The sequence below is a fragment of the Notamacropus eugenii genome, chromosome X, assembly GCF_028372415.1.
Source record: "Notamacropus eugenii isolate mMacEug1 chromosome X, mMacEug1.pri_v2, whole genome shotgun sequence".
Taxonomy (NCBI): Eukaryota; Metazoa; Chordata; class Mammalia; order Diprotodontia; family Macropodidae; genus Notamacropus; species Notamacropus eugenii.
Window position 1 is genome coordinate 41,554,273 of NC_092879.1, and position 26,786 is coordinate 41,581,058.

The following is a 26,786-nucleotide window of genomic DNA, read 5'->3' on the forward strand; positions in this document are numbered from 1 at the left end:
CCGATGCTGTTATTTTTGGTTTCAGCTTGAGCTCTTTTGCCCTTTGGAACATCCTATTCCATCCTTTTCTCTGATTTCTGTAGAGTAATCCTTGGTAATTGGAATTGGCATTTGTTTATACCTGAAGGTCTTTGTCCTGGCTGCTCACAGAATTTGTTGTTTGTTATTGAAATTGTGAAACATAGCCACAAAAGTAGCCTTTGAGTTTCAAGTGTGTTTTCCCACCTCTGGCAACAATTTGTATATTTGATCAATATTTTGCTTTCTATATTCAAATGTTGATACAATTTCCTTGTATTTTGTTTGTTGCTGCATGATATTCAACTTTTTATTTATTATGTTCTTCCAAGAGTCCTTTGATACTCATGTTATTTTTGAGCACCCTGCTTTCCAGATTAGTCATTTTGGTTTGGATAGAATGTGTTCATTTATTGCTTATGTGCTCCTTTACTACTTTTCTTTTAAAATTTCTTCTTCACTGGAGAGATTCACCATAGTATTTTCTATGTTCTACTTTTCTTCTTTAATTCTGTATTGAGAGCTCAGATTTTTGGCCCAGTTTCCATCCTGATATCTTTCTTAAAAAGTTTTATCCCTTTTTTGAACCATCCTGGAGTTTCTTGTTGTTCTGTGATTTCAAGGTGTCCCTGGGATTCTATCCACCGGAGATTTATGTTTTATTTTCATTCACAATATTGTAAAGGCAGGAAGCATAGTGTAGTGGATAAAGCTAACCTTGGAGCCTGGAAGGCCTTACTTAGTTCATGGCCTGCCTCTGTTATATATTGGCTGTGTGACCCTGGGCAAGCCACTTAACCTCCCCATGTTCTCAGCAATTCTTTTAGACTGTAAATTTCCAGAGAAGGCACTGACCTTCATGGCAGAGGGAGTTTCCTCATCTTTGGGATCCCTATATCAATAAAACCACAAGCTTGGTCCTTATCCAAATATTATATCACGTGTTCAATGTGTTATGGCTTTTCTTTTTTCTCTTATTTTCCTTCTGTCTTTGAGTCTCTCTGTTGGTTTATCTGCTTTGGAGCTAGTTTTAGACTTCACTGAATTTTCTGCCTTTCAACTTTTCTTTTGCATTCTCAGGGAGCAGGACATTGACTTCCCACCCCTATCTTACACTTTCCCTCTATGTCACAGCTCTCCTGGGACTGGCCATCTTTAGACTCCTAATGATAAAATAACTTCATAGAGAGAGAACTCAGTGAAGAAGTGTTTCTAGTCCTTTTTCTCTTTGGCATAGAAATCCCTTTCCTTCTAGCTGGTTCCATGTTGTTGTTTTTCACTACTCTCCCCTACTCTACCCGTTCATTTTGTTCTCCTTTTTCTTCATGCAATTAGACATAACCATCATCTTCTATCCCTTGTGGGGTGATACAAGGTTCAAATTTAGTCATTGCCTCAATGGACTGTGCAGGGGCACTGTACTACTAGACCCTAAAGCACAAGCCTATGAGGTTGCTTGTGTTGGCTATCTTGGCAAGTTGAGTTTGTGGATGGTAACAATGATTAGAAGCTCAAAATATTTAAACTGTATATTATTTCATGAGGCTTTTACTTTGGACAGTGTTTCTGTCTTCTACTGTGAATTCAGTTTTACTTCCTCTATACCTATCACATTTTCCTCTTTTGATATTTTTAGGTTGCCAAGATTGGTAGAAAACAACTAATCTAGTACTTCGTTGCTCACATTTGGTATAATAATTTCAGATAGTTTCCTTTATTTCCTCTTAATTTGTTGCAAATTGATCCTTTTTTATTTTTGGAAATTTGATTTTCTTCTTCCCCTTCTCCCCACTCTTTAACATACCAAATTAATCAGTCGTGTGCTTATTTTATCGGTCTTGTTAAAGTAGTACATGTAACTTGTCATTTTTGTAGTTTTTTGTTTCCAATTTTGTTTTTCTGTTTTTTGATTCTCAGTATTTTCATTTTTGAGTTCATTTCCTTCTTCTGACTTTCTTTGTTCTATGTTCCATTCCAGAAATGACTTTTAATGTTCTTTGTTATTCTTCAATTCTGATATTCTGTATTATAATTTTTTTTTGACCAGACGTTCTCTGTTCTATGCTCTAAGATACCTAATGCTCTGTCATTGTTTTCCATGTTGTAAGATAACTTCTGATTCTGAATTCTAGGTTCGATGTCTTAAGGCTTTGTTTTCTAGCTCTTATATTCTATGTTCTTTAACCCTTCCTTGCTCTGAAATTTTCTGTTCTGGGGTTTCTCCTAGCTCCGCCATTTTCTATTCCATGTTTTGCAGTCCCTTTCAGCTTTGCTGTTTTATACCCTTCATTTTAAGGTCTCTCCCAGGTATCTAACATTCCCTCTTCTATTCTCCACAGGCTCTTGCAACTGTAAGGTCCCTTCCACTATTTACATTATATGTTCTGAATTTATTTTCATGTCTGCCATCTTAACTTCTAAGATGCCTTCTCCCTGTGACATGCTTCCTTTTAAGGTGACCTTCCTTTTATGTTCTTATATGATTTATTCTTATGTTTTAAAATCTAGTTTAGCTCAGAGTTTTCTGTGCTACATGAACTTTTACTGCTCTGAAATCTTTTCAAACCTCACATTGTATGGGTTGAAGTTCTTTCCAGGATTTCCACTGTATGCTTTGTGGTCACTTGTAGCTCTGGTGTCCTCTGGTCTATATTCTTAGGTTGTTTCCACATCTGACATCCTCAGGGGTGGGGGGAACCTGTGGTCCTCGGCTATGGCCTTTTGACTGAGTCCAGGTTTGACAGAGCAAATCTTTATAGTAAAGGGATTTGTTCTGTGAAATTTGGGTTCAGTTAAAAGGCCATCTGAGGACCTAGAAGGCCACCTATGGCCTTGAGGCTGCAGATCACCCCCCCCCCCCACCCTGTGCCCCAGTCTATCTGTGTTCTAATAGCTCTTCCAGCTATGACATTCAATGTTGAAAGTTCTTGGGTGGCTCCTAGCTCTGACATTGCCTGTTCTTCAAGCCTTGACATTATCTGCCCTATGTTTTAAAGTCCCTTCTAGTCTTGATATAGTTTTCTATATTCTGTAGTAACATCTATTTCTGAACTTTATGTTGTATTTTAAGATCACTTCCCAGCAATGGTGTTCTATATTTTCTGTTATACAGTCCTTCTTTGTTCTGAAATTGTTTTCTAAGATCTCTTTGGGTTCTAACATCTTAGGGAGCATGTTCTTTTTTCTAAGTTCCCTCCTAACTCAGGCACCTATTCTAAGAGTCCTTTTGGTTGTGAAGCACTATATTCTAAGGTCTTTGACATTTTAAGTTCTATGTTCTAAGGTTCCTTCAAGCTCTGAAGTTCTTTTTAATTGTTAATTTAAAGTTTCTCCAACTCTGCCATTCTCTGTTCTCTATTAAGATCTTTTCTAGTTCTGATGAGTCTATGTTTTATAGTCTTTTGAAGCTGAGGTATTGTGTCTTCTATGTTCTAAGGGTCCTTCTAGCTCTGAGATCTTTTTTGGTTCTGACATTTTTTGACCTACTTTCCAGGTACCTTCCAGCTTTGACATTTTACTGCCCAAATCCTAAGATGCCTCCCAGCACTGAGATCTCCTCCAGTTCTGTCATTCTATGTTCTGAAGTCAATTCCAGGTCAGTCATTCTTTGTTCTATGATCTAATATCCCTCACAGCTTTGATATTCTCTCTTCTGCATTCTAAACTCCCTGTCAGGCCTGTCATCTTTTATTCTACATTCTAAGCAAATTTCCAGCTCTGATTCTCTATAATCTGAGATCCTTTCTATCTATGGCATTCTACGTTCTAAGGTCCCTTCCATTTCTAACATCCTATGTCCTTCTTCATTTCATGTCCTAAGTTCCCACCCTGCACTTTACTCTTTATTTATTCTGCTTGATGTCCTTTTCTAGCTCTGATATTTTCTGTTCTAAGGTCCTTCCCAGCTCTGACATTCCCAGATGTAAAATTCTGACACTTTATGTTCCATGATTTTTTTTTTGAGGTAATCAAGGTTAAGTGACTTGCCCAGAGCCACACAGCTAGTAAGTGTCTGAGTCTGAATTTGAACTGGGGTCATCTTGACTCCAGGGTTGGTGTTTTATCCACTGTATCACCTACCTACCCCTTATCCCATTGTTCTTCACAGCTTTAACATTCACTATCCTTTTTCCCACTGTCCAGTTCGGGTCTGATATTCTTTTTATGGTTCCTTCCTATATTCTGAGGACCTTCCCAGCATTGATGGTCATCTCTGTTCTAATTAGGTCCTTCCCAGCATTAATGGTCTTTGTTTTAGGGTCACTCTCTACTCTGATATTCTGTTTCTTGTACCCTGTCCAGGCTGACATTTTCTGTGCCATGTTTAAAGCACTCTTCCAGCTCTGACATTCTCTATTTTAAGATCTCTTGAAGTGCCGGGATACCTCTTAGCTTTGACATTTTATGTTCTGAGGCCCCTTCCAGCTCTGACTTTGTACACACAAGTCCCTCTTGCATCTGCTGTTCTGAGTTCTAAAATCTCTCCCGTATCTGATCTTACATGTTCTATGTTCCGTCCTCAATTCTAAGGGCCCTTCTGGTCAGATAATAGAACGCTTGGAGGTCAGATAATCCATGGTCAGTGATTCCACCAAGAATTTCCCAAATATCCCTCTCCTCCGTTTTGTACTACAGAAGCTTATGTTTGCTTGACTACTGCCTTGAAAATGAGTTTTCTTGTGCAGTACATGCTAGATAAGTTCCTTGAAGGCAACAATTGTGCCTTAACTTCTCTGATAGCCCCCAATGACATTATTTGCAGACCACAGTGGGTCCCTAGTGCCTGTTGATGATGGAGTTCATTACTGCCAGGGAAAACATGGCGGTGAGAACAGCAGGCCTGCTTTGGTAGACACATTTCCTTGGGGTTAGGTTACAAGTCCTCATCTCATGGTAATTAAAGAGACAGCTGAATGCCCTTCTCAAATTGCCTGTGGCTGACTTCAGTCCTAAAAGAAGACAAGTCATTCAAAATGGTTTGCATTGAATGATTATTGTTTCTCAAATGGTTGCCTATGTTAACCAGTGTTAGTTTTAGTGTTAGATATTAAGACCTTTCAACAATCTGAAATAGATAATAGCTGAATAATATTTTATAATGATAGAATAACATTTAATAGAAACAAAATAGATCAAATACATTTTTAAGAGAGTGTAATTGAAGGAGCAAGTTTTCACTCTTGATGGCTCCTCTGGACACTGGACCCCGCTTCCTGTCTTTCCCCCTTTGACAGTTGGCTGCTTTAGCTCACAAAATGCCAAGGTTTATATGTGGTATTCACAAGGGATTTCTTTTAATTTTACCTGATTTTTCCGGAAAATACTTGAAGTCTTTGTTTTGGCTCAAAAATCAAAACTCATAGAGAATACTAAGTGCTTTGGACCAGTGTCACTCTCTTTCACTCTGCACCCCCTCCTTTCCCCCTCTTCTACCCAGAACTCTTTAAGCACCAGGTTACCTGTCACTCAGTGTCTTTTCTTTCTGTAGGTCTTGAATCTCCTTGTGCTGACCAAATGGTGTTTTAACACATCTTTAAAAGGTGCTTTAAACACTTTTTTCTTTCTTTAAAAAGAGGATAGCATGCTACATACTTTCCAGTGTCCCAGATTCCTATTTCTTGATTTAAAATACCTCTTCCCCTAAATCCTCAGCCACCCTATTCCATGAATCTTGTGTCTGCTCTCCCTTTATCCAAATAGCAACCTTTTCCATTGCTCTGGCATCTGCTAGCCATGCCAGTAGCTTTGGGGAAACTCCATACCTGTCTATTTTTAAGGAAATGTGCTTGAAGACAAAATGGTATTGGATCTCATCCTGGATTTTGGATGGTGTCCCGATTTTCCGAAAAGGGCAAAGGGTGGGTATGCAGCCTGGCCAGACTGGGCCCCTTCCCCCAGAGGGGGGAGGAGGAGGGGAATGTAGACGAGAGTGACTGATGAGTCTATAAGTGTAGCCCCCTGACACCAAAGGAATTCTAGCAACTCAACTCAATGTCCTTTTCTAGCCTAGGCATGATTGGTGTATTCAAAGGTCCCTGGGGTCTGCTTATCTTAGGGTGGTGCATTTTTAAAAGGCTCCAGTTCACTTTGCCCTCCTGTGTGTGAAATAATGTTAGCCTTTGACCATTCAGAATTAGCTTGTAGTCCTGGGCAGGGCTGGTTTCCTGGGGTGCAGTTAAGTAACTGTAGCTTCCCACCCCAGGACCAGAACAAGATTGTGACCTATGGTGGTGGTGAGGTGAGGTACCATGACGCCTTGTGTCATTTCTGCACGGGGCTGTTCTGCTAGAGTTGTAAATGCAAATAAACACTGTAGTTAAACTGGAGAAGTTTGTGGTTCAGCTTCTATTACTTGAGATCCCAAATTGGATTGGTATAAACGGAATCTATAAACCAGGGGTTAATAAGTATGACTTCAATTCCTAACAAAATCTTAGAATGATCTAAAGGGATGACTAGTCAACATTTAAAAAGGGAAGCGGTGATTATAGAGAGCTAGTATGGCATTATCAAAAACATGTGATGCCAGATTAACTTCATTTCTTTTTTTTTCAGGGTTATTAGACTGGTAGATCAGGGAAATGTGGAAGATTGTCCAATAATTTGTAAAGGTGTGATGAAAAGTGGGTTAGATAATTGTACAGTCTGAAGAGTTCAGAACTGGTTGAATGACTGGGTTCAAAGAGTGGCTATTAATGGGGTTGACATCTTCCTGGAAGGAGGTCTCTAGTAAAGTGCCCTAGGAATCTTTTCCCAAATGATAGTATGATCCTATGTATGACCTCAGGCAAATCATTCAACCTCTTTAGAATTTAACATCTTATTTTCTTATTTTGTCAATAGGAATAAATGGCATATAAACTACCTTTCTTCCTTCCCCCCCCCCCCCACTTCCCCCACCTAACTTCCAGCATTGGAATCGACATTGCCTAATCTCAGTTTTCAGGTTGGGTATGGAATCTTCCCACGACTGTTTCAATTTCTGATGCCTCCAAAGCCATATTGTATTGCTCACTTATCTCATAAGTCATTTTCATAAATCCTCCTTTTACCAAGAAAAAATGTGTGGTTGATTGACATGGGAACCAATTATCCAGATTGTAACTTGACCAATTACTTCCCCAGATTTTCCAGAACTGGAAGTAATTTTGTTTGTCATCTCTTTAAGGATTGTATCTTACAAAATCTCAGATGACAGTCAGATGTCCATTTGTCTTATGGAAATGAATCCACAGAGATACTGTTTATGGTGTTTCCTGAAAATTATGGAGAAGCCTTGTGTGTGTATGTGCACACACACATGTGCATACTTAATGCTGTGTTCAGATACCCGCTACTAGTGAAAAGATACGTTGTGGCCAGCCAGTTCCAATGGATACCCACATTTAATCATCATAAATCAAGGAAACAGAGAGACCTGCAATAGGTTTTCAGAAAAGGCATGCACACTACAGAACTAATAGTTTAAAAATATCACTGAACATCCTCTGTGGAGTAATCAGATTTAGAATCATGTGGAAGCAAAATAATGAAATCACAACTTGTCACTTCAAACATATGCAGCTCACTTCATGCAAATATTATTTTAGTTACACATTGCATTAACGAACATACCCAGTATAAACACAAAGTCTGTAACATGTAGAAAACAGAGTAGAGTTTGTCAATTTCTGTTTGGAAATACATACAGTTAGAATGGAGGCCAAAGTCACCGTTCTCAATAGAACGACTATATCTATGAAACACGTACATGTGGGAACTTAACTGAAGGAGTAAGCTTTTACCCCCACACTGACAACTAAGCTTCCACACACTACATTTGTGAATAAAGTGTTGACTGAATGACTATAGTTAATGGATACCTAGAACAAACCAATAGCTTACATTTGATCAAGAGAAGAGAATTAAGGAAACAACCAAAATCCATTGGCTGGTAGGTGGCTACACAAGCTTATCTCATCATTATGAGCACAATTAAAAGCACCAGACCAATCTGGAATTCTGTCGTACTGCTCATTGTTAGTACATCATTAATGTTCACTCATTCTGGTGCGCAGTTGTAATTGCCATCTGCAAAATGCCCACGTTGAGCTGGAATCAGGATAGACCCCCATGGGCAACTGTGAGTGGGGAGGGTAAAATATGATGAACTTCAAGAAGTAGTAATGCTCAATAGCCATTCAGACAGGGCCATTCCATCTATTGCAAAACCTGCAATTACTGAGAATTTGTAGAGTCTTGTATTTGGTGCTCTACATATACCCTGGTCTCTCTGTTTGAGGATTCCAGTCTCCCAAGTGGGCTGCTAGAAGGATCAAGAATTGGTATCCTCTGACAGAAGCCTTCTAAACCTCACCAGAATAGTCTGTTTCATTAGCTACATTCCTGACGATTTTCCTGGCAATTGCTGCCTTATGACTAAGAAACTTGAATCATCTGGTTCTTCATCTGTGAATAGTGCTGTGAATATTTCTTCTTTTTTGTTGGTGACATTCTCAGTCAAATGTGCATTTAAATGGAAACTCCATTGATGCTGAAAGAAATAGGAAGAAAATCCTATCAGTGTACAAATGTGACAACAGGTCAAAAGATCTTAATTAAAAAAAAAATCCAAATGTGAATTTGTTAGCAAATAAAAAAAAAATGTGTTCAAAACATTTTTAAAAAGGTCTTTCAAAAGTTGTAAAACAAGTAAGTTCCACAGGTTGTTGAAAATCAATCCAGGAGAGTAGACAGCAATCTCTCCCTTTGTTTAGCTGACTCCCAGCTTTTTCTAAAGATGTACTTGCTTAATAAAATGAAATGCTGTTGTCATGAGTTCTTGATCAATATTTGTAGTAGTTGTGAATAGTATTGATGTTCTCCCCAGTCTTCATGCAGTTTCCACCATCACTACCCTAGGTTCCTGCTCCCCAATTAGTTAGTTATTCCCCTAAAGACTTGTAACTGTAATGCAATGGGGGTACTCTGCCCTTTCCCTAAGGCAAATTCCTCATTCCTTCACACTGTATGAGTTGTTTCCTCCTTCAACTTAAGTTTAGAATTTCCAAACTGTAATCAAGTCTCTAGTTTTCTGTATTTGAAATTCTGAAATATGAGTCAGCTAGATCATCTGTGTGACATCATAAAATCTACTCTAAGATAATAGGAATTTCTTTTTAAGAAAACAAAATCAGAACTGGCTAGCTGAATTCAGTACCATGTAAAAGAAGGTTCTCCATGTGTTCACTTTTTTTCTCCAATAGTCCAGAACTGTAAACAAAAATATTTAAATACCAAAAAAGAAAAACTGTGCCATTTTGTCCATCACTTTTAAGCACTCTTTTTGTAGAATCTTAAACATTTAGTACAAAACCCAGGCCTTTGGGGATGCTGACTGAAGATTTCAGATCGTCTCTACCAAATATCGCTGGTGAAGCTAAGCTCCTTGGATGACAAAGGCAGCAGAGGGCTGTTCCTATGAAAATCAGGAGCATTCTTTGCGGCATTATTTAGAGGTAGTTGTCCGTTAAGCAGTGTCAAGGGTATGTTGCAGTATGTGTGGTGGTGGGACCCTAGAGAAGCCATCGGCAAAGATGACGTTGGCATCTCATAATTATAACTTCTGCAACAGTGTCTCATTGGCATTGAATCTGTTTGGTGGAAATCGCTCAGATCGGCCTGAGAGGCTACCAAAGCAGCGGAGGTGCTGGTGACGGCAATCGAGGGTGCGGCCTGCAGCTCTCCAAAAAGACCTTGTTCTGCCGAGTCCAGGACTTGGCGGCGGGACAGTGTCACCTTTTTCTTGATGGGCATCTCATACACCAAGTGCTTCCAAAACTTCGAATTCAGTTTGCTGCTCTGGGTGCCTTTCCACTTGACCAGTGACAGAAGCTTGATGTTTCTCTTCAGCAGTTCCACTTCACGGCAGTTCACTTTCTCTTTTAACTCAGTGCACTCAATCCAGATAACTTTGATTTCTCCACTGACTAGCATGCTATGGAGCCTGGTCTCCAGCTCAAAAATACTCCATCCTCTCCTGAGAACATAGTCTGGAGTGAGCACGATAATAAGTCTTCTGCTTTGTTCAACACATCTTGTGAGATCTTCAATATAGGCTACAAATCACAGAAAGAAAGAGAGAGAGAGGGTAAAATAGAAAGCTCTATAGTCTTAAAACACCAGGACTGCATGGTGGTTTAGCAAAGATTTTGTCATTTACTAAACTATATGGGTTTTCTGGCATATGGTACATTCAGAAAACCCATTGCCTTCATTAAAAAAAAAAAAAGGCCATTTCTCCCAGTTCCATTTTTCACTCAGCATCAATATCAAAGAGTGTTCTATAGACGAATATAAACTAACTTCTTTGGAGCTTGGGTATATTTCAATGATCTGTATTTATTTTAGCATTTACTCCAAAGCAGGGCCAACACTTTGCAAGGGAACAACCAACCAGTTGATTGATGCACAGAGACAGAGAGAACATAAACCAACACAGAGGTATGGGATTCATGAATTTGATCTGGGTATTTTTTTTCCTGGGTTCCACTCATAAACATGTCAGTTTCCAGATATGATCTATTTGCCACACAGTGGTATAGCAGAGGTATTGTGCATTGCGCTGTCTCTGCAATTGGTGCCTAGACTACCTTCTACTGTTCCCAACTTGACTTCTCTCCATTTGTCTCCTTGATAAGGAGGCAGGACTGGGATACTTGTAAAATCTGCTGATTGGATTTTTTTGGATTTGGGAGAAGAGGGAAGCAGTCTAGTTTGACTAGGAAATGTTGTATGACTTTGGAGCTTAGGTGAAATACATCCTAGCTAACAAGTTCTTCTTCCAATGGAGCAAGCACAGGGCAGCCCCCAAAGGAAACTCACACATGTTAACAAATTAAAACGTGGACACAGGTGCTTCATAGAGAACATGTCTTTACTCAGTGGAGCATAGGGCCATGTCTAATGCATGCTGACCTTGAGCAGAAGGCAGCAGTATTCATAGTCATGTCAACATTTGGTACTGCAGATCTGGGAACCAGTGGCCCCCTGCAGCAGGTACACCATGTAGGCTCACAGCCTTGGGGGAAGCAGGATCCTAAAAAAATAATCCAGTATCTCACAAAGATGTACTTTTTATGGAAAATCTCCCTTTCCCAGGTCTTTGCTTCATCACTTGGTAGCAAGGAAATGGATTTGTAAAGGGGAACAAAGCAATCCTTTTATATACCCTACATACAAAAAGGTGTTAAATATTGAATAGGGGCTCCTTCAGCAATGTGGTTTTAATGGTATCAAATTCATGGTTCCCCTCCCATGCATTGGTTACAACAACTATATACATTAAACACAAGATTACAGATGAAGAGCTGGAAGGGACCTTACAGGCCATTTATTCTAATTTAGTCATTTTACAGTTGAGGAAACTGAGGCCCAGAGAGAAGTGACTGGCCCATGGCCATAGATGGGATCATAGCTCTAGAGCTGAAAGGGACCTCTGAGGACATCTAATCATAGAATTATAGATTTAGAGATGAAAGTGACCTTTCAGGTAATCTAGTCCAATTCACTCATTTTACAGTTAAAGAAACTGAGAATTGGAGAAGTCAAGTGGCTTGGTCTAGGTTATACAGGTCGTGAGTACCAGAGCCAGGATCGGAGCCTGGGAATTCTGACTCCAAATCCAGAGCTCTTTCCGTAGCATCACAAAAGAAGGGGCTGAGGGGGAGACCATTTGGGATTTTTAAGTGCTTTATAGCAAGTGATAACATAGAGACAAAAAAAATATCAGCATTTCAATTGGTACAAAGGGACTCCATTGGGAGGAGAAACAGAGAAGTTATCACTTCGGCTTGGATCCCAATGGAAAGAAAAGTAACAAGACTAAATACAGTGCAAACATATTGTCTCAATGTATCAACAACCTGATTTTTCATTTTCTTCATTTCTTTCTGCTCTCCAAAAGAAAGAAGTTATATGGGAAGTGTCATCATTAGAAGGTAGAGCTGTAAGATACAGTACAATAGTCCATCATGCATCTTTGCTGCTTTTCTTTTCTTCTCTTCTCAAAACAAGTGAACCAACAAATTTTTAGAAAATCTCAGAATCCTGGTATGAGGTCAAGTGTATCTGATTTCAGGTAAATTTGTTTGCAGTAATCCAGATTAACTTTCAAACTGTGCAATTACTTATTTTATATCATCTTTTTGTGCTTCACCCAATAATCAAGAAGTGACTTTAATAGTGACCCATTCCATACATTTAAAACAGAATTTGGGGGGTGGAGCCAAGATGGCAGAGTAGAAAGACACACGTATGCTAGCTCTGAACCAACAGCCCATAAAATATCTGTAAAAAAGAACTCCCAACAAATTCTGGAGCAGCAGAAGCCACAGAACAATGGACCAGACGAGATTTCTGTTCCAGAGAGCCTGAAAACCTCTCGCAAAAGGTTCTTCGCGCTGAGGACCCAGAGCAGAGCCCAGCCCTGCCTTGGCAGAGCGACGCCAAGAGGAGCAGATCGAGTGGGCTTCAGGGATGGGATCTCCAGAAGCTGCGCTGGTCCCTCCACCCACAGGTGACAAGGGTCGGTGAGAGGGTCTCTTTGGCAGGTCGAGAGGGGAGTGGGGTGCCCCCATAACTCAGGCCCCCTCGGGAGGCAGCAGTGGAGGCGGGAGCAGACAGGGGCTCCCCAAGCAGGCAGGAGCTCGGATCCATTGTTGAAGGTCTCCACATAAACCCCCTGAGGGAACTAAGCCTGTGAGGCAGGCAGCCCTGCCCCCACCTGAGCACCTGAACTTAATCTCACACTGAATAGCAGCCCCACCCCCACCTAAGCCCTGAGGCTGGGAAGCAGCATTTGAAGCTCAGACCCCAAGCACTGGCTGGGCAGATCTGGAGTTGTGGTGGGTGTGAAGAGAATATTCAGAAGTCAAGTCACTGGCTGGGAAAATGCGCAGAAAAGGGAAAAAAAAATAAGACTACAGAAGGTTACTTTCTTGGTGAACAGGTATTTCCTCTCTTCCTTTCTGATGAGGAAGAACAATGCTTACCATCTGGGAAAGACACAGAAGTCAAGGCTTCTGTATCCCAGCCCACTCAATGGGCTCAGGCCATGGAAGAGCTCAAAAAGGATTTTGAAAATCAAGTTAGAGAGGTGGAGGAAAAACTGGGAAGAGAAATGTGCCAGGCCTAGAGGCCTGAGGGTTACCTGAGTCTTCTTACCTTACCTCTCGCAGGTCTTCGGCTGGCCAAACCGGATAGTCGTATGAGAGAAGAGACCTTCCAGAGTCAAACAAGGGTTAAGCTTTATTCAGGGTTCTGGTTACAAGTGCAGGGGAATTCTTCCTTAGGAGGGAGCAAGGAATCTCCCAAGGAGGCAAAGATCTTATATTAAGAGATTGGAAGCAGAAGTGTAAGTGGGGAGAGAGAGGGAGGGAAGAGCGAAGAGAGGGAAAGGGAGGAGAGGCCTTCTGTCTGTCAGGGCCCCTCCCGAGCTAAGAGCGCTTTCAGGCTTTCCTGATCCTAATTAAGCTCTCCAGCCGCATAGTTTGCACCTGAATACCGTGCCTGTTAGATAACAATAGGTGTGCCCAGATCCGGGACAATCTCGAGGGCAGGGAGAGCTCTCTCCCATCACGTTTCTCACAGGAAGAGGTGGAAATACACGAGATAGCTCGGTTCACCTCGATTCCCAGCCGTTTCCTGGGGGGCCTCGTGAGAACTCTAAGATTTAGAAGTTCCCACCTTTACCCGCCCGAGACTGTCCACATGGAATTGAGCTTCCATCCCCAGCAGAAATGAGAGACATGCAGTCAAAGCATGAACAGCAGGTCAGCTCCCTGCTAAAGGAGACCCAAAAAATGCTGAAGAAAATAACACCTTGAAAAATAGGCTAACTCAATTGGCAAAAGAGGTTCAAAAAGCCAATGAGGAGAAGAATGCTTTCAAAAGCAGAATTAGCCAAATGGAAAAGGAGGTTCAAAAGCTCACTGAAGAAAATAGTTCTTTCAAAATTAGAATGGAACAGATGGAGGCTAATGACTTTATGAGAAACCAAGAAATCACAAAACAAAACCAAAAGAATGAAAAAATGGAAGATAATGTGAAATATCTCACTGGAAAAACAACTGACCTGGAAAATAGATCCAGGAGAGACAATTTAAAAATTATGGGCCTACCTGAAAGCCATGATCAAAAAACGAGCCTAGACATCATCTTTCATGACATTATCAAGGAAAACTGCCCTAATATTCTAGAACCAGAGGGCAAAATAAGTATTCAAGGAATCCACAGATCACCGCCTGAAAGAGATCCAAAAAGAGAAACTCCTAGGAACATTGTGGCCAAATTCCAGAGTTCCCAGGTCAAGGAGAAAATATTGCAAGCAGCTAGAAAGAAACAATTCAAGTATTGTGGAAATACAATCAGGATAACGCAAGATCTAGCAGCTTCTACATTAAGGGATCGAAGGGCGTGGAATAGGATATTCCAGAAGTCAAAGGAACTAGGACTAAAACCAAGAATCGCCTACCCAGCAAAACTGAGTATAATACTTCAGGGGAAAAATTGGTCTTTCAATGAAATAGAGGTCTTTCAAGCATTCTTGATGAAAAGACCAGAGCTGAAAAGAAAATTTGACTTTCAAACACAAGAACGAAGAGAAGCATGAAAAGGTGAACAGCAAAGAGAAGTCATAAGGGACTTACTAAAGTTGAACTGTTTACATTTCTACATGGAAAGACAATATTTGTAACTCTTGAAACTATTCAGTATCTGGGTACTGGGTGGGATTACACACACACACATGCACACGCACACACACATAGAGACAGAGTGCACAGAGTGAATTGAAGAGGATGGGATCATATCTTAAAAAAATGAAATCAAGCAGTGAGAGAGAAATATATTGGGAAGAGAAAGAGAGAAATGGAATGGGGCAAATTATCTCTCATAAAAGAGGCAAGTAAAAGACTTTTTTAGTTTAGGGAAAAAGAGGGGAGGTGAGAGAAAAACATGAAGTTTACTCTCATCACATTCCACTAAAGGAAGGAATAAAATGCACACTCATTTTGGTATGAAAACCTATCTTACAATACAGGAAAGTGGGGGATAAGGGGATAAGCAGGGTGGGGGGGATGATGGAAGGGAGGGCATGGGGAGGAGGGAGCAATTTGAGGTCAACACTCATGGGGAGGGTCAGGATCAAAAGAGAGAATAGAAGTAATGGGGGACAGGATAGGATGGAGGGAAGTATAGTTAGTCTTACACAACACGACTATTATGGAAGTCATTTGCAAAACTACACAGATTTGGCCTATATTGAATTGCTTGCCTTCCAAAGGGAAGGGGTGGGGAGGAAGGGATGAAGAGAAGTTGGAACTCGAAGTTTTAGGAACAACTGTCGAGTACTGTTCTTGCCACTAGGAAATAAGAAATACAGGTAAAGGGGTATAGAAAATTATTTGGCCCTACAGGACAAAAGAGAAGATGGAGACAAGGGCAGAGAGGGATGATAGAAGAGAGAGCACATTGGTGATAGGGGCAATTAGAATGCTCGGTGTTTTGGGGTGGGGGGAGAGGACAAAAGGGGAGAAAATTTGGAACCCAAAATTTTGTGAAAATGAATGTTAAAAGTTAAATAAATAAATAAATGAAGATTAAAAAAAAACAAAAAACCAGAATTTGATTTAGTTAGAAACATTCACTTTATTTGATCTTTTTAAGCATGTGTAAAGTGAAATACATCTACCCTTCCCATGCAGTGGGATATAGTTTAAAATAGCTTTTTAAATATCCTTCAACATGATAGCTAAAGTCTTGCTAGTTCATGTTGGAAAAATTATATATGTGTGCGTGTGTGTGTGTGTGTGTGTGGTATATGAACATTTGTGTATGTATATGTACATATGGATGTATGCATATGTGTATGCATATATATGTGTGTGTACATATATGTATACACACATCCATACATCCATATCTAGTCCTTTTTTATTTAAAAAATACAACCCAGGCATCCATAGTTGTGAATAAATAGCATTATATACAGAAGAGCAACTTAATGAATGAACTATGAACTCACCAGATATGGTTCTGGCATCCCCTTAGTGAAGGAGGGAAAGGGCCAATTTTGCTTTCTTAAGTGAGATTCTCCCTCTGCTTGGACCTTCATGATCCAACCATTGGATAACGGGAAGATGGCAACATTTAGGACTCTTGGGTAGTGGAAGCTCTTGGGTGAGGCTTAGTTTATTTGGGCTGACTTCTGTCTTTCCTAGAGCTTGGCTGAGGCCATGTGCTCAATTGATTTTAACTGACAGTTGTTCCTCCCATGTCCCAAGATTAACAAACAGACTGGTCTATAAGCAGAAATCCAATGATCTAGTTAATTACGTGTATTCTTGCTGCTGATCTCTTGAAGGTTCTCTGTACTTCCCTTTGGCTCTCTGGCCTCCAACAATCCCTTTGCATATACCTTTGGTTAACTGGATTACAGATGTTCAATGGCCTTTGTGCCAAGTGAGCTTTGTTCTTTCAGGACCCATATGAGGACCTTAATTCTGATTTTTTGTGGGGCCTCATAGGGACGCTGAGATCATTTGCATTTCTGTGGGATGCAGCAGTGAGGAGCTTACTGTTTTTCCACTTCTCCTGAGAGCATGAAACCTGTTCTGGAATGCCTGTCATAGGTATTTTTGATAGGCACCAACCTTCATTCGTCTCCATCCTTACCTACCTTTTTTTCATCTTCCCCTCCTATCCAACTGTTTCCAGGTTTGTACCTTCCTCTCTCTTCTTCTCCAGCTTGATCTAGTTTTTCTCCTTCTCTTCTCTCATCTCTAGCTTGACCTGCCTTCTTCTCCTCCTCCTCTCCTTGGTTGTGGAATACTTGGAAGTAGACTGAAATAGTACAGACTGGTTTTGATTTCAGGTTTTGCTGTTGGCTACCTATGTGACTTTGGATGGGACATGTAATCTCTTCAACCCTAAGTTTCCTTATCTGTAAAAGAAGGGGACCAGGCTAGGTTATCTCTAAGCTGTTCCTTTTGATTCTAGATCCTAAGGAGGAGCCCAATGTCTTCCTCTCTCCTTCTACCTCAAGCTCTAGAAATTCAGACATCTTATTCTGGTCAAACACTGATAGCTTCACTGAACATTGGATGGCAGGGCTGGTTGTTGCTACGATACCTTTTCCTCTGGCTCCCTTGGTGCTTTCAAATTCCATCTTATTTTGTTAGCAAGTAGAAATATTTCTCTTTATCCTTGCGTAAGGGATCTCCTCTTCTGTCTTTTCAGCCATTCAAAATGTGTGTCTTCTGATCTTAATTTGACATTGTATATGCATTTTCCATTCTCAGAGTTTCCTGAACAATTTCCACTTATGAAATATGAGTTTCTGGGCAGAACTGAATCTTGCCCATCCATCTACTGCTGTGGTGAAGCTACCACATGAGTAGGATGGTGGATATAATAGGTCTTATTTCCCATTTCTTCACTCAATACGTTAAACATTTTTGGCCTTACACACCCCTCTTGCCTCCTGTTTTTTAGGTTCCCCAAAAAGTTTGCATTGTATCCCGAGGACGACTTCCTTGAACAGTGCCCAATCTGTCATGCTCAGAGAGACAATGCCATGTACACAAACGATCTTCGCATGCTTCACTTCAGCAGGAACTCTGGATTGTCTGACATGAATCAATAGAAAGACAATTAGGTGGTCTCTGCCAACTATGTAAATGTAATTTCAATAGATGTGGTTGCTAAACTCTTTCCAAGACACTCTTTTTATTATTTCACTGGCCTCATTCACCTGAGGTACATCTATTGGACTGTGTCTTTGGTTTATTTTTGTTGTTGCTAATTTCACTGTTATAGGAAACTCCCTGTGAGGAAACTCCTATCAATGCAGTTCTGAATCTTATAGGTTTAGATGATTGCCTGAGCGGGTATTGAGAGGTTAAGTGAATTGCCCAGGAATACGGAAACTGTATGCTATGCAGTATGTGGCAGCTATGTAGCTCAATGGATAGAGCCCTAGGCCTGGCGTCAGGAAGACCTGAGTTTAATCTAATCTGGCTCAGATGCTTAGCAGTTATATGAACCAGGGCAAGTCACTTAACTCCATTTGCCTCAGTTTCTTCATCTGTAAAATCAACCAGAGAAGGAAATGACAAACCACTCCAGTATTTTTGCCAAGAAACCCCCAACTGGGGTCACAAAGTCACAAAAAATTAAAACAAATGAACAATAACATGCTTTAGAGACTTGAATTCCGGTCTTTCTGACTCTGAGATTAGCTTTCTATCCACTATGCCCTGCTGTCTTTCACATTATTTTCTCACATGTTAAATCTCACATTTCCATGAGGGGACTTGGCTCATAAGCATTCCCTCCCCAATTTTTTGTGGATGGAAAAACTGAGAGAGAGGGCTGTAAAGGGTTAGCTCAAACTAACATTTTGGCTTAAGCCAGAAGTAGCCATATTTAAGCAGTCACGGTGATAGTGGGCTCACTTTCAATCTGTCTGCTTCCTTTCCCTTGAAGGCCAGCAGGAGTTCTGGGCCAAGTTTGATGGCCTCCTTATACTCCTGCTTACTTATACTCTTTTAGTTCCATGTGGTCAATTAGTGACCAGACCAATAGCCTCAGTGGTCCTGATTGCCCAAAGTCACCCTCCCTAGCAACTCATTTTCACATCTGGGTTCTGTTGAGTTCCTATTAGTTCCCCCCATATCAATTTATTCCACACAGATCTATAAGACCCCAAGAAAACAATGGGCTCTGTGTATAACACTTCACACCATAAATCCCAGCAGCTGTGGGGCTGAGAAAATCCCCACTTCTTATCTTAAGTTTGAATAGCTGGCTGTCTTTTGGTTGCCTGTCACATCTGCCTTTTAGATGCCTGTTGCCAGTAAACTTGGTGCTGCTACACAGCCAGTGACAGATGCTTCTAGCCTGGGGAGAGACAGACCAAACTTGTGGGAACTCTAACTGGCTTCAGAAAAAGACAATTAGAAAAGCGAGGTCAGTGAGTGGGAACTTGGGTTGGAAGGTAAAGATTTTCTCTCCCCAATCCCTCAGTAGAATGTAAGATCTTTGAGGTCAGGGGCTGTCATGATTTTTTTTTGTAACTGTAGAGCTTAACACAGTACTTTCCACATAATAAATTCTGTGTAGCTGTCTCTCTGAGTTTGTTTCTCTCATCTCTCTACTCTCTCTCTCTTTCTATTTCTCTCTTTCACTGGATCTGTCTCATACTTTCTATATCTCTCTGTCTGTCTCATTCATTGCTGTCTAGTACATGTTCCCAAAAGGCCATGAGATCGATTCTTACTAAGAGCACCTCGAATGGATTCCCTTTAATGTGGATTTACCACATAGAGCACCATGATTTCCCCAGTACCCAGGAAGTATGATGTCCATGGTGAGGGAAAATTAACCTCAATCATTGCAACCACCTCTCTAGGCATGACTCTTAGGTCTGTGTTCTCTGGAATTTTGTATTTGAAGATAATATTGGGCCTTACTTAATGATGAACAGTCTGTAAACAGGCCCTAAAATTTCCTAACCTTTTTTCTACTCCGTGTTTTGGCCAGCTTGGGCCAGTTTGGGGTCACAATGTCACTGGAAGAAAGGTGGCACAGAAGTCCTCAAGTGAAACTAGAGCCTTAGTTGATATGGTGATGTAAATCTTACCCCATCCATGTGTGACCATCCTGGCTGACTCTTGTTCTTGTTCTCTCATAAATGTATAACAGTGAGTCCACCTAACATGCTGGGGGGGCCTTTCTTGATTTCTTCTGGCATCAAAAGAATACCAATGGAATACACAGATTGTTCATTGGTTAATTCCCTTATCACTACATAGCTAGTAATTTTTGACAATACATTTCTTGATGACATCTTTTATTCTAGCTCTTCTTTGTAGGTCCTTTCTGATATGTTGTAGCCTGCTCACACCCACCATGTACCTCTTCATTACTTGGTACATGGCAGGAGTTTAATAAATGTTTCATTGAATTGAATCACCAGTGAAGTAATGCTGAGATCTGACAATTTTGGACTTTGTGGTCTAGGGAAATTGCTCAGGCAGATCTTATAAGTTCATCTCCAGCATCTTGTGGTAGAAAAAGTGAGTACTTTCACAGTGTGACCCATGGCCCAAGAACCTTTGGCTCTGGGCTCACACAGATCAGATTCAATCTTTAGGGTTACTGTGAAAAACCATAATCTTGGGCTTCTTATGCTCCCACTCAGAATTCACTCTGGGAAGTCTCCCCAAAGAGCTGATGTATATAGGTCTCTACATATATGAATAACAAGGACCCCAGCTGCCAAATAAATACTGAAGATAGTAAATGGTATCTGGTATAGGACAGCCTTCAGTACATCCCATGTAAAATGCACAAAATACAAAGGACTCTCTGTGAAACTCATAAATGTCAAAAACACATAAAGAAACTCTCAAAAATCGGTAAACAACACAATTCTCTCCCATTTTTTCCCATAGTATCCTAAAGTCCTCTAGACTCAGTGGCACACCATAGTCTCTTCAGAAGGGAAATGAATACGGGTTGCCAATACAACAATACCCTAACCTTCAGGCAAATTCCTCTGTGCCTGGGTGCTACACAACCCTTCCCAGACTTAGGAGTGTCATTCTGTGGTTTGGACTTAATTAGAAACAGAAAGACACTTTGGAGCTACCAGACTGGCAACTGTCTTCCCATAGAACCTTTACTTTCTGAATAACTCATTGTAATAGTATGGAGAAAAGGCAAGGCCTTCCTGATGTTCATGGCATGACTTTAGTTCCCTATTTCTCCTCTAATTTCAGGCCATATCAGCAATTCTCTTGTTAGAAGAGGCATATACTCAAGAACCCTTTCTCTCAAGTCTTGAACTTAAGGTTACTCCTACAGCAACCTCCCAGGCTTGTTATTACCCTCAAGTTTCCCATTTCTGGCCAGAAGGTTAGATTCTAGGATTATATTGCCTAGGAATTTCCTCCTCTTTATACTAGGAGGCAAGAGATCAGGAATGACATTGTTCATGCCATTCTCCCCACTTAAACCATGTGGGTTATCCATGATGGGAAAAGGTGAGGATCAGCTCAGGGTCCTTGATGAAGAATTGTTTTAGTTCATGGAAAGAGGTTGTTCCTCCTAGAAGTGTCTGCTCAGTCTCCCCCTCCCCCATCCAGGTTGAGCCAATTTACCTTAGCAACCCTAGTCAATGAAGATCTTGGCAACCTAGGAAATACAAAGAGGCCAAGTATTCTAGGTGCTCATGAAAAAATGGGACCTAGTAGAGAGAAAATAATATCATACTAATTATTTATGGGTTATTGAGATTTTTACATTCATTTTTGGGTGAGTCTTTGACATTTTGTTGATTTTATGTGGTATAAAAGGCTATCCTGCTCTGAATGCCATTTATTACATTAAATGCTTGTATGGGGGCTGGAAACCCTGTTACTCACATCTATGGGAACCTTGATCTAAGTTGTACATAGTTGCATTCAGAGTTTAACCAGAGTAAATTCTGGATGGGTTATACTGAGTCAGAGAAATGAACTTTTAGGGTAGCACCTAAGATTGAATCTAGCCTGTAGGAGCACAGAGCTAGGGGCCTAGGCCATGGGTTACCTGTGATACATATAGAGTGAGTGAGGAAGGAGGATCGAAGAAATGGATATTTCCATTACTTGTGGAAAAAGTACTATATTTCTAATTTTGGAAATTGAGCCTAATTTCATCTAACATTTCTGAGAGTCCTTGAGTTTGCAAAAATTGGCCTAAAGAGTGGCTCATTCATTCAAGAACTTTTAAAGATGATGCGTTGGTCAGATCTGTGCTCTGATGATGCTGAATTGGAATGCCATGAGAATAGGCTAATAAAAATTGTGGGGTAGAAGGAACTAAAGAGATGGGAAAGACAAAAACATGAAATAGGAAGAAGTTCATGGAGTAGTAGTGGTCCATTTAATTCCCACTATGTTTTTGTTATAGATTTGACAATATGATGTGAAATCCATTCATTTCTGTTTTTAAATGAATATAAGAATAAAGATCTAAGTATTTTCAATGAGATGTGAAGGGCACGGTTTCCAACAATATCATATAGGAATGTGTGCCTAAATTATATATCATCATAGCAGCATGGTGTAGTGGAAAGCACACTGGTATTAGAGTCTGAAGACCTGGGTTTGAGTCCTGCTGTTGCCACCACTTAATATTTGTTTGACTTTGGGCAAGTAAGTAGCTTCACCTCTCTGGGTCTCAGTTTCTTCATATGTAAAATGAGGGGGTGGGACTAAATGGTCTTCAAGGTCCCTTCTAGCTCTAAATCTAGGAGCCTATGGGTTACCTTGGCCAAGTTACTTCACCTCCTTGGGCCTCAGTTCCCCGTCTGCAAATGAGAGAGTTAAATTTAATGGATTCTGCTTTCCCTTCTAGCTCAAGAGCTGTGATCCCTTGAACTGTTAAACTTGTCCCCAATAGCTGCAAGTGTAAACCACAGAAGCTGACTTCATCACTCATATACATGAATTCCAAAATGTTTTATTCTGTCATTCATGTGGAAATCAAATATATTATTCATCGTTTTCATCAACTTCCTGAATGTGTTAAAAATGTTAAGGAAAAAACCATTAATCACAACATGGTGACTGCTCAAGTGAGTCTGAAAAATAATCCAAGGACCTTTGAAGAAACTCTGCCAGTAAAATTGGAATCTGGGTCAGATGAGTTGCCTCCTTCCAGAAGGCAAAATAAAGAGGAAACACCCTTTCATGGCTGGATCTGAAACCTGTGTCCTCACTCCTAACAGGGTGGTTTCTGGGACCTTACTAACGCCAGGTAGCCAAATTTCTGACAAGAGAATGAAAAGTAACTACATTCAATGTGCCACCTCTCCCAGTGACAATGAATGTCTCTCTGGCATCCCTTAGTGTTTTGGAAATCTCAGAATATTCTGCAGCTCCTTTATGCTGATTGTTATTAAAGAAGAAATGAAGATTTGTATGGAATCTACCATATGCCTCACATTTGCCCTTGGATATCATTAAAGCTGTCTATAGAACGCATGGAAACAACTGGCCTATTTAGTCAAACCAGACAATTATTAGATGGCTCGGGCAAAATCCACAACAATGTAAAGGACTACCCAGTTTGATTGTTGATATGGCTGACTGACAACCCGTCAATTTGGTCAAGAGTCTCTCTGTGGGAGAATGGGGGGAAAGTACATAAATACACAAGCTTCAAGGAATGATGTCTTTTTTTAAAGTTGCTTTATTGATGCTCTTTTCTTTTTTTCTGTGACTTATTTTCCAGTGACTACTGCCATGCCTGACAGAACCCAAAGTATGGGTAGGCAAAACAAATTGGCACATTCCATAATATATGGCTCATTGCACACCAACTGTCCAATATCTTTCTGACAAGAAGCATGCTTTACCCTAAGTCCTCTGAAGTCATCATCGGTTATTTCATTGAGCAGAGTTCTGAAGTTTTTAAAAGTTGTTTTCCTTTACATTTATTGGGGTCATCCAGTAAATTCTAATCCTGGTTCTGTTTACTTTGCTCTGTATCAGGGGACACAAGTCTTCACAAGTTTCTCTGAATTCTTCATACTGATTATATATTTTTTTGGTACAGCAAAATTCCATTGTATTCCTATACCATACTTTGTTCAGTCATTCACCCCTTTCTTTCCCAGCTCTTTGCTGCTTGGTACAAAAATACTATTATAAATATATGTGTATACATACACACATATATACACACAGGTATAAGCTTTGTCTGACTCACTTGAGAGTATGTGCTTAGTACTAGTATCAGTGGCTTAGAGTATGGGGATAATTTAGTAATTTGTTAATTTCAAATCATTTTCCATAATGGTTAGACCAATCCACAACCCCTCCAATATTTACCATTTTTGTCTTTTGTCAGTTGGTCAGTCTGGGTTTGAGGTAAAATTTCAGAGTAGTTTTAACTTGTACTTTTCTTATTAGTGAGTTGGAACATTCTTTCATATGGTTCTTGACAGCTTGCATTTATTTTTTTCTCTTTGAAAACTGCCTTTGGTCACTTATCTATTGAGCAATCTTGCATATTTGTATAAATTTTCTACGTATTGTGAACTGACAGTCCAGACCTTTTCCAGATGCTTTATGCCAAGATATCTCTCCTCTTCCAAATAACCATTTGATGTCTAACTCTAGTAGCATTCATTGATTTTGCTCCTGCAAAAGCTTGTTAGTTTTATATAGTCACAACTGTTTTATTTTTCATCTTTAGTTGTTCTCCCCTAGCAAAATTGTGTAAGACAGTTCCTGTTATTCTCCTCTAATTTATATATTTTTTAAATGAAGTGACCTTATGTTTGGAGGGCAGTTAGGTGCTAGGTGGTACAGTACAAAGTACTGAGCTTGGGATCAGGAAGACTCATCTTTCTGAGTTCAAATCCAGTCTTGGACACTTACTAGCTGTGTGACCCTGGGCAGGTCACTTAACCCTATTTGTATTGGTTTCCTCATCTGTAAAATGAGCTGGAGAAGGAAATGGAAAACCACCCCAGTATCTTTGCCAATAAAACCCCAAATGGGGTCATGAAGAGTCGGACACAACTGAAATGAGTCAAAAACAACAAAGTAATCCATTTGGAGCTTATTGTGTGGTATCTGTGCAAGGTGTGTGTCTAAATTTAATCTCTCCCACCTCATTTTGCAGTTTTCCCTGGAGTTTCTGGCAAATGCAGAGTCCTTAGTCCAATAGTTGGTATCCTTAAGTTTACTGAATGCTAGATAACTCTGTTGGATTGCTTCTGGGTCTTGCTTATCTAATCTGCTCCACTGATCAACTGTTTTATTGTTTAACTAGTGCCAAATAGTTTTTGGTGATCACTGTTTTATAGTATATTTTGAGACATAGCAATACTAGGTCCTTTCTAGGACTTTTATTATTCCAGATGAATTTTTTGTTACTTGGTCTAGTTCTATAAATTAACTCCTCAGCAGCTTGATTGGTATGCAACTAAATCTGCAAGTGAATTTAGGTAGTATTATTTTTATATTGGTGTGGCCCAACCATGAACAATGAATATCCTTCAAATTATTTGTCTTCCTTTATTTCTAAAGAGCATTTTGTAGTTGTAGTTTTGAATAGGTCTTGGTAAGCTGACTGCTATATTTTTTATGAGCTTTGGAATTATTTTTAATGGAATTTAAAAATGAACTCTTGCTGGGTTTTATGAGTTAACAAACAGACTGAAGATTTTTGTGGGTTTATTTGTATCCTGTTGCTTTATTGAAGTTAATAGTTTCATTTTTCTTCATTGAATCAGGCTTTCCTAAGCAAACCATCATCTCATCTGCAAATGGATAATTTTATTTCCTCTTTGCCTACATGCATTCCCTCATTTCCTCCCTCCCTCCCTCCTTTCCTTCCTCCCTTCCTTCCTTCCTTCCTTCCTTCCTTCCTGCCTTCCTTCCTTCCTTCCTTTTTCTGCTATTATTTAGCATTTCCATGACAATCAAATGATACCAGTTACACTGGGCATCTTTGCTCTCTGTCCATGTTTTATTGGAAAGATGATGAGTATTTCTCCAGCACAGATATTTAGATGAAAGTGTTCAGAGTCATATATTTTTCTCCAAGGACTGCTTTGACTGTGTCCCAAAAGGTTTGATTGGTATGTTATCACATTATTATCATTTCTTTGATTCAATTTGTTTTCTTTTTCTATGATTTGTTCTTTGACTTAAACTCATTCTTTAGGATTCTATTATTTCATCTCTATATCTACTCCTGTCTTTAAATTTTCTCTGTAGATTACAATTTTAATTGCATTCAGGCTTGTAAAATATGGGTTTCATATCACTACTTTATGGAATTAATGGGTTTTTTTAATGCACATGACTAGTTTTTGTAAAGGTGCCATGCCAAGCTGAAAAATATTTATACTTCTTATAATTCCTTCTTAGAAATCATAAGATTTCTATCATACCTAATTTTTCTAAAAAATTTGTTATGCCTTTAACTTTTTAGAAAACTTTGTTAGATTTATCTAGTTCTAAAAAGCAGCACGTGAAATTCATGAATTTTTGCTCTATAGTTTATTTCTATTAGTTTTTCCTTTAAGTTCTTAGATGATGTACTCTTTGGTGCATGTGTATTTATTATTGATATCATTCGATTATTTATTATGCATTTATTTATAATGTACATTCCTTCCTTATCTCTTAACTCTTTTGTTTTTTTATTGTTTATTTTTTAACTGTTGCCTTATCTGAGATCACGATTGCCACTTTCATCTACCCTTACTTTTTAGATTCAGCTTGAGACTTAAAATATTCTAGTTCAACCTCTCACTTGACTCTGTGTTAATCTTTGTGTTTCTTAGAAATATTTTGTTTGTTGGATTTTGCTTTCTGATCTATCCTCTCACCTTCCTCCAATTTGTGGTCAAATTTATCCCATTCTTATTAATTTTTGATTACTGATTTACTTTTTTTCCCTCCACCATTACATTTCCATTTTGCCTCCAACCTCCCTTCTTTTTAATGAAAAAGTTGAGAAACAAAAGGAAATAAAATCAGAACTAGTAATTTGTTATTGGGTCTCTCTGATCTCAACCTTCTTTCCCTACCTCTCTTCATCCAGACCAGATATGCCCTTTCTCTCTCTTTTTTCAATTCCCTGTTCATAACTTCCATAGCTGAAATTTGCTTTGAATGTTACTGTTCTGTTCCCATCTCTACCCTCTTTTTTGAACCTCC

The 26,786-nt window shown here is 39.7% G+C and overlaps 1 protein-coding gene across 1 annotated transcript in view; it reads right to left on the bottom strand.

Moving 5' to 3' along the window:
- Window positions 1–7,384: 7,384 nt before the first annotated feature.
- Window positions 7,385–26,786, bottom strand: part of IL1RAPL2 (interleukin 1 receptor accessory protein like 2) — a 954,343-nt gene continuing 934,941 nt past the window's right edge. The window contains exon 11 of the mRNA XM_072626056.1: window positions 7,385–10,115. Coding sequence (XP_072482157.1) covers window positions 9,415–10,115 — 701 coding nt within the window. The 3' untranslated portion in view covers window positions 7,385–9,414. The remainder of the gene's footprint in view (window positions 10,116–26,786) is intronic.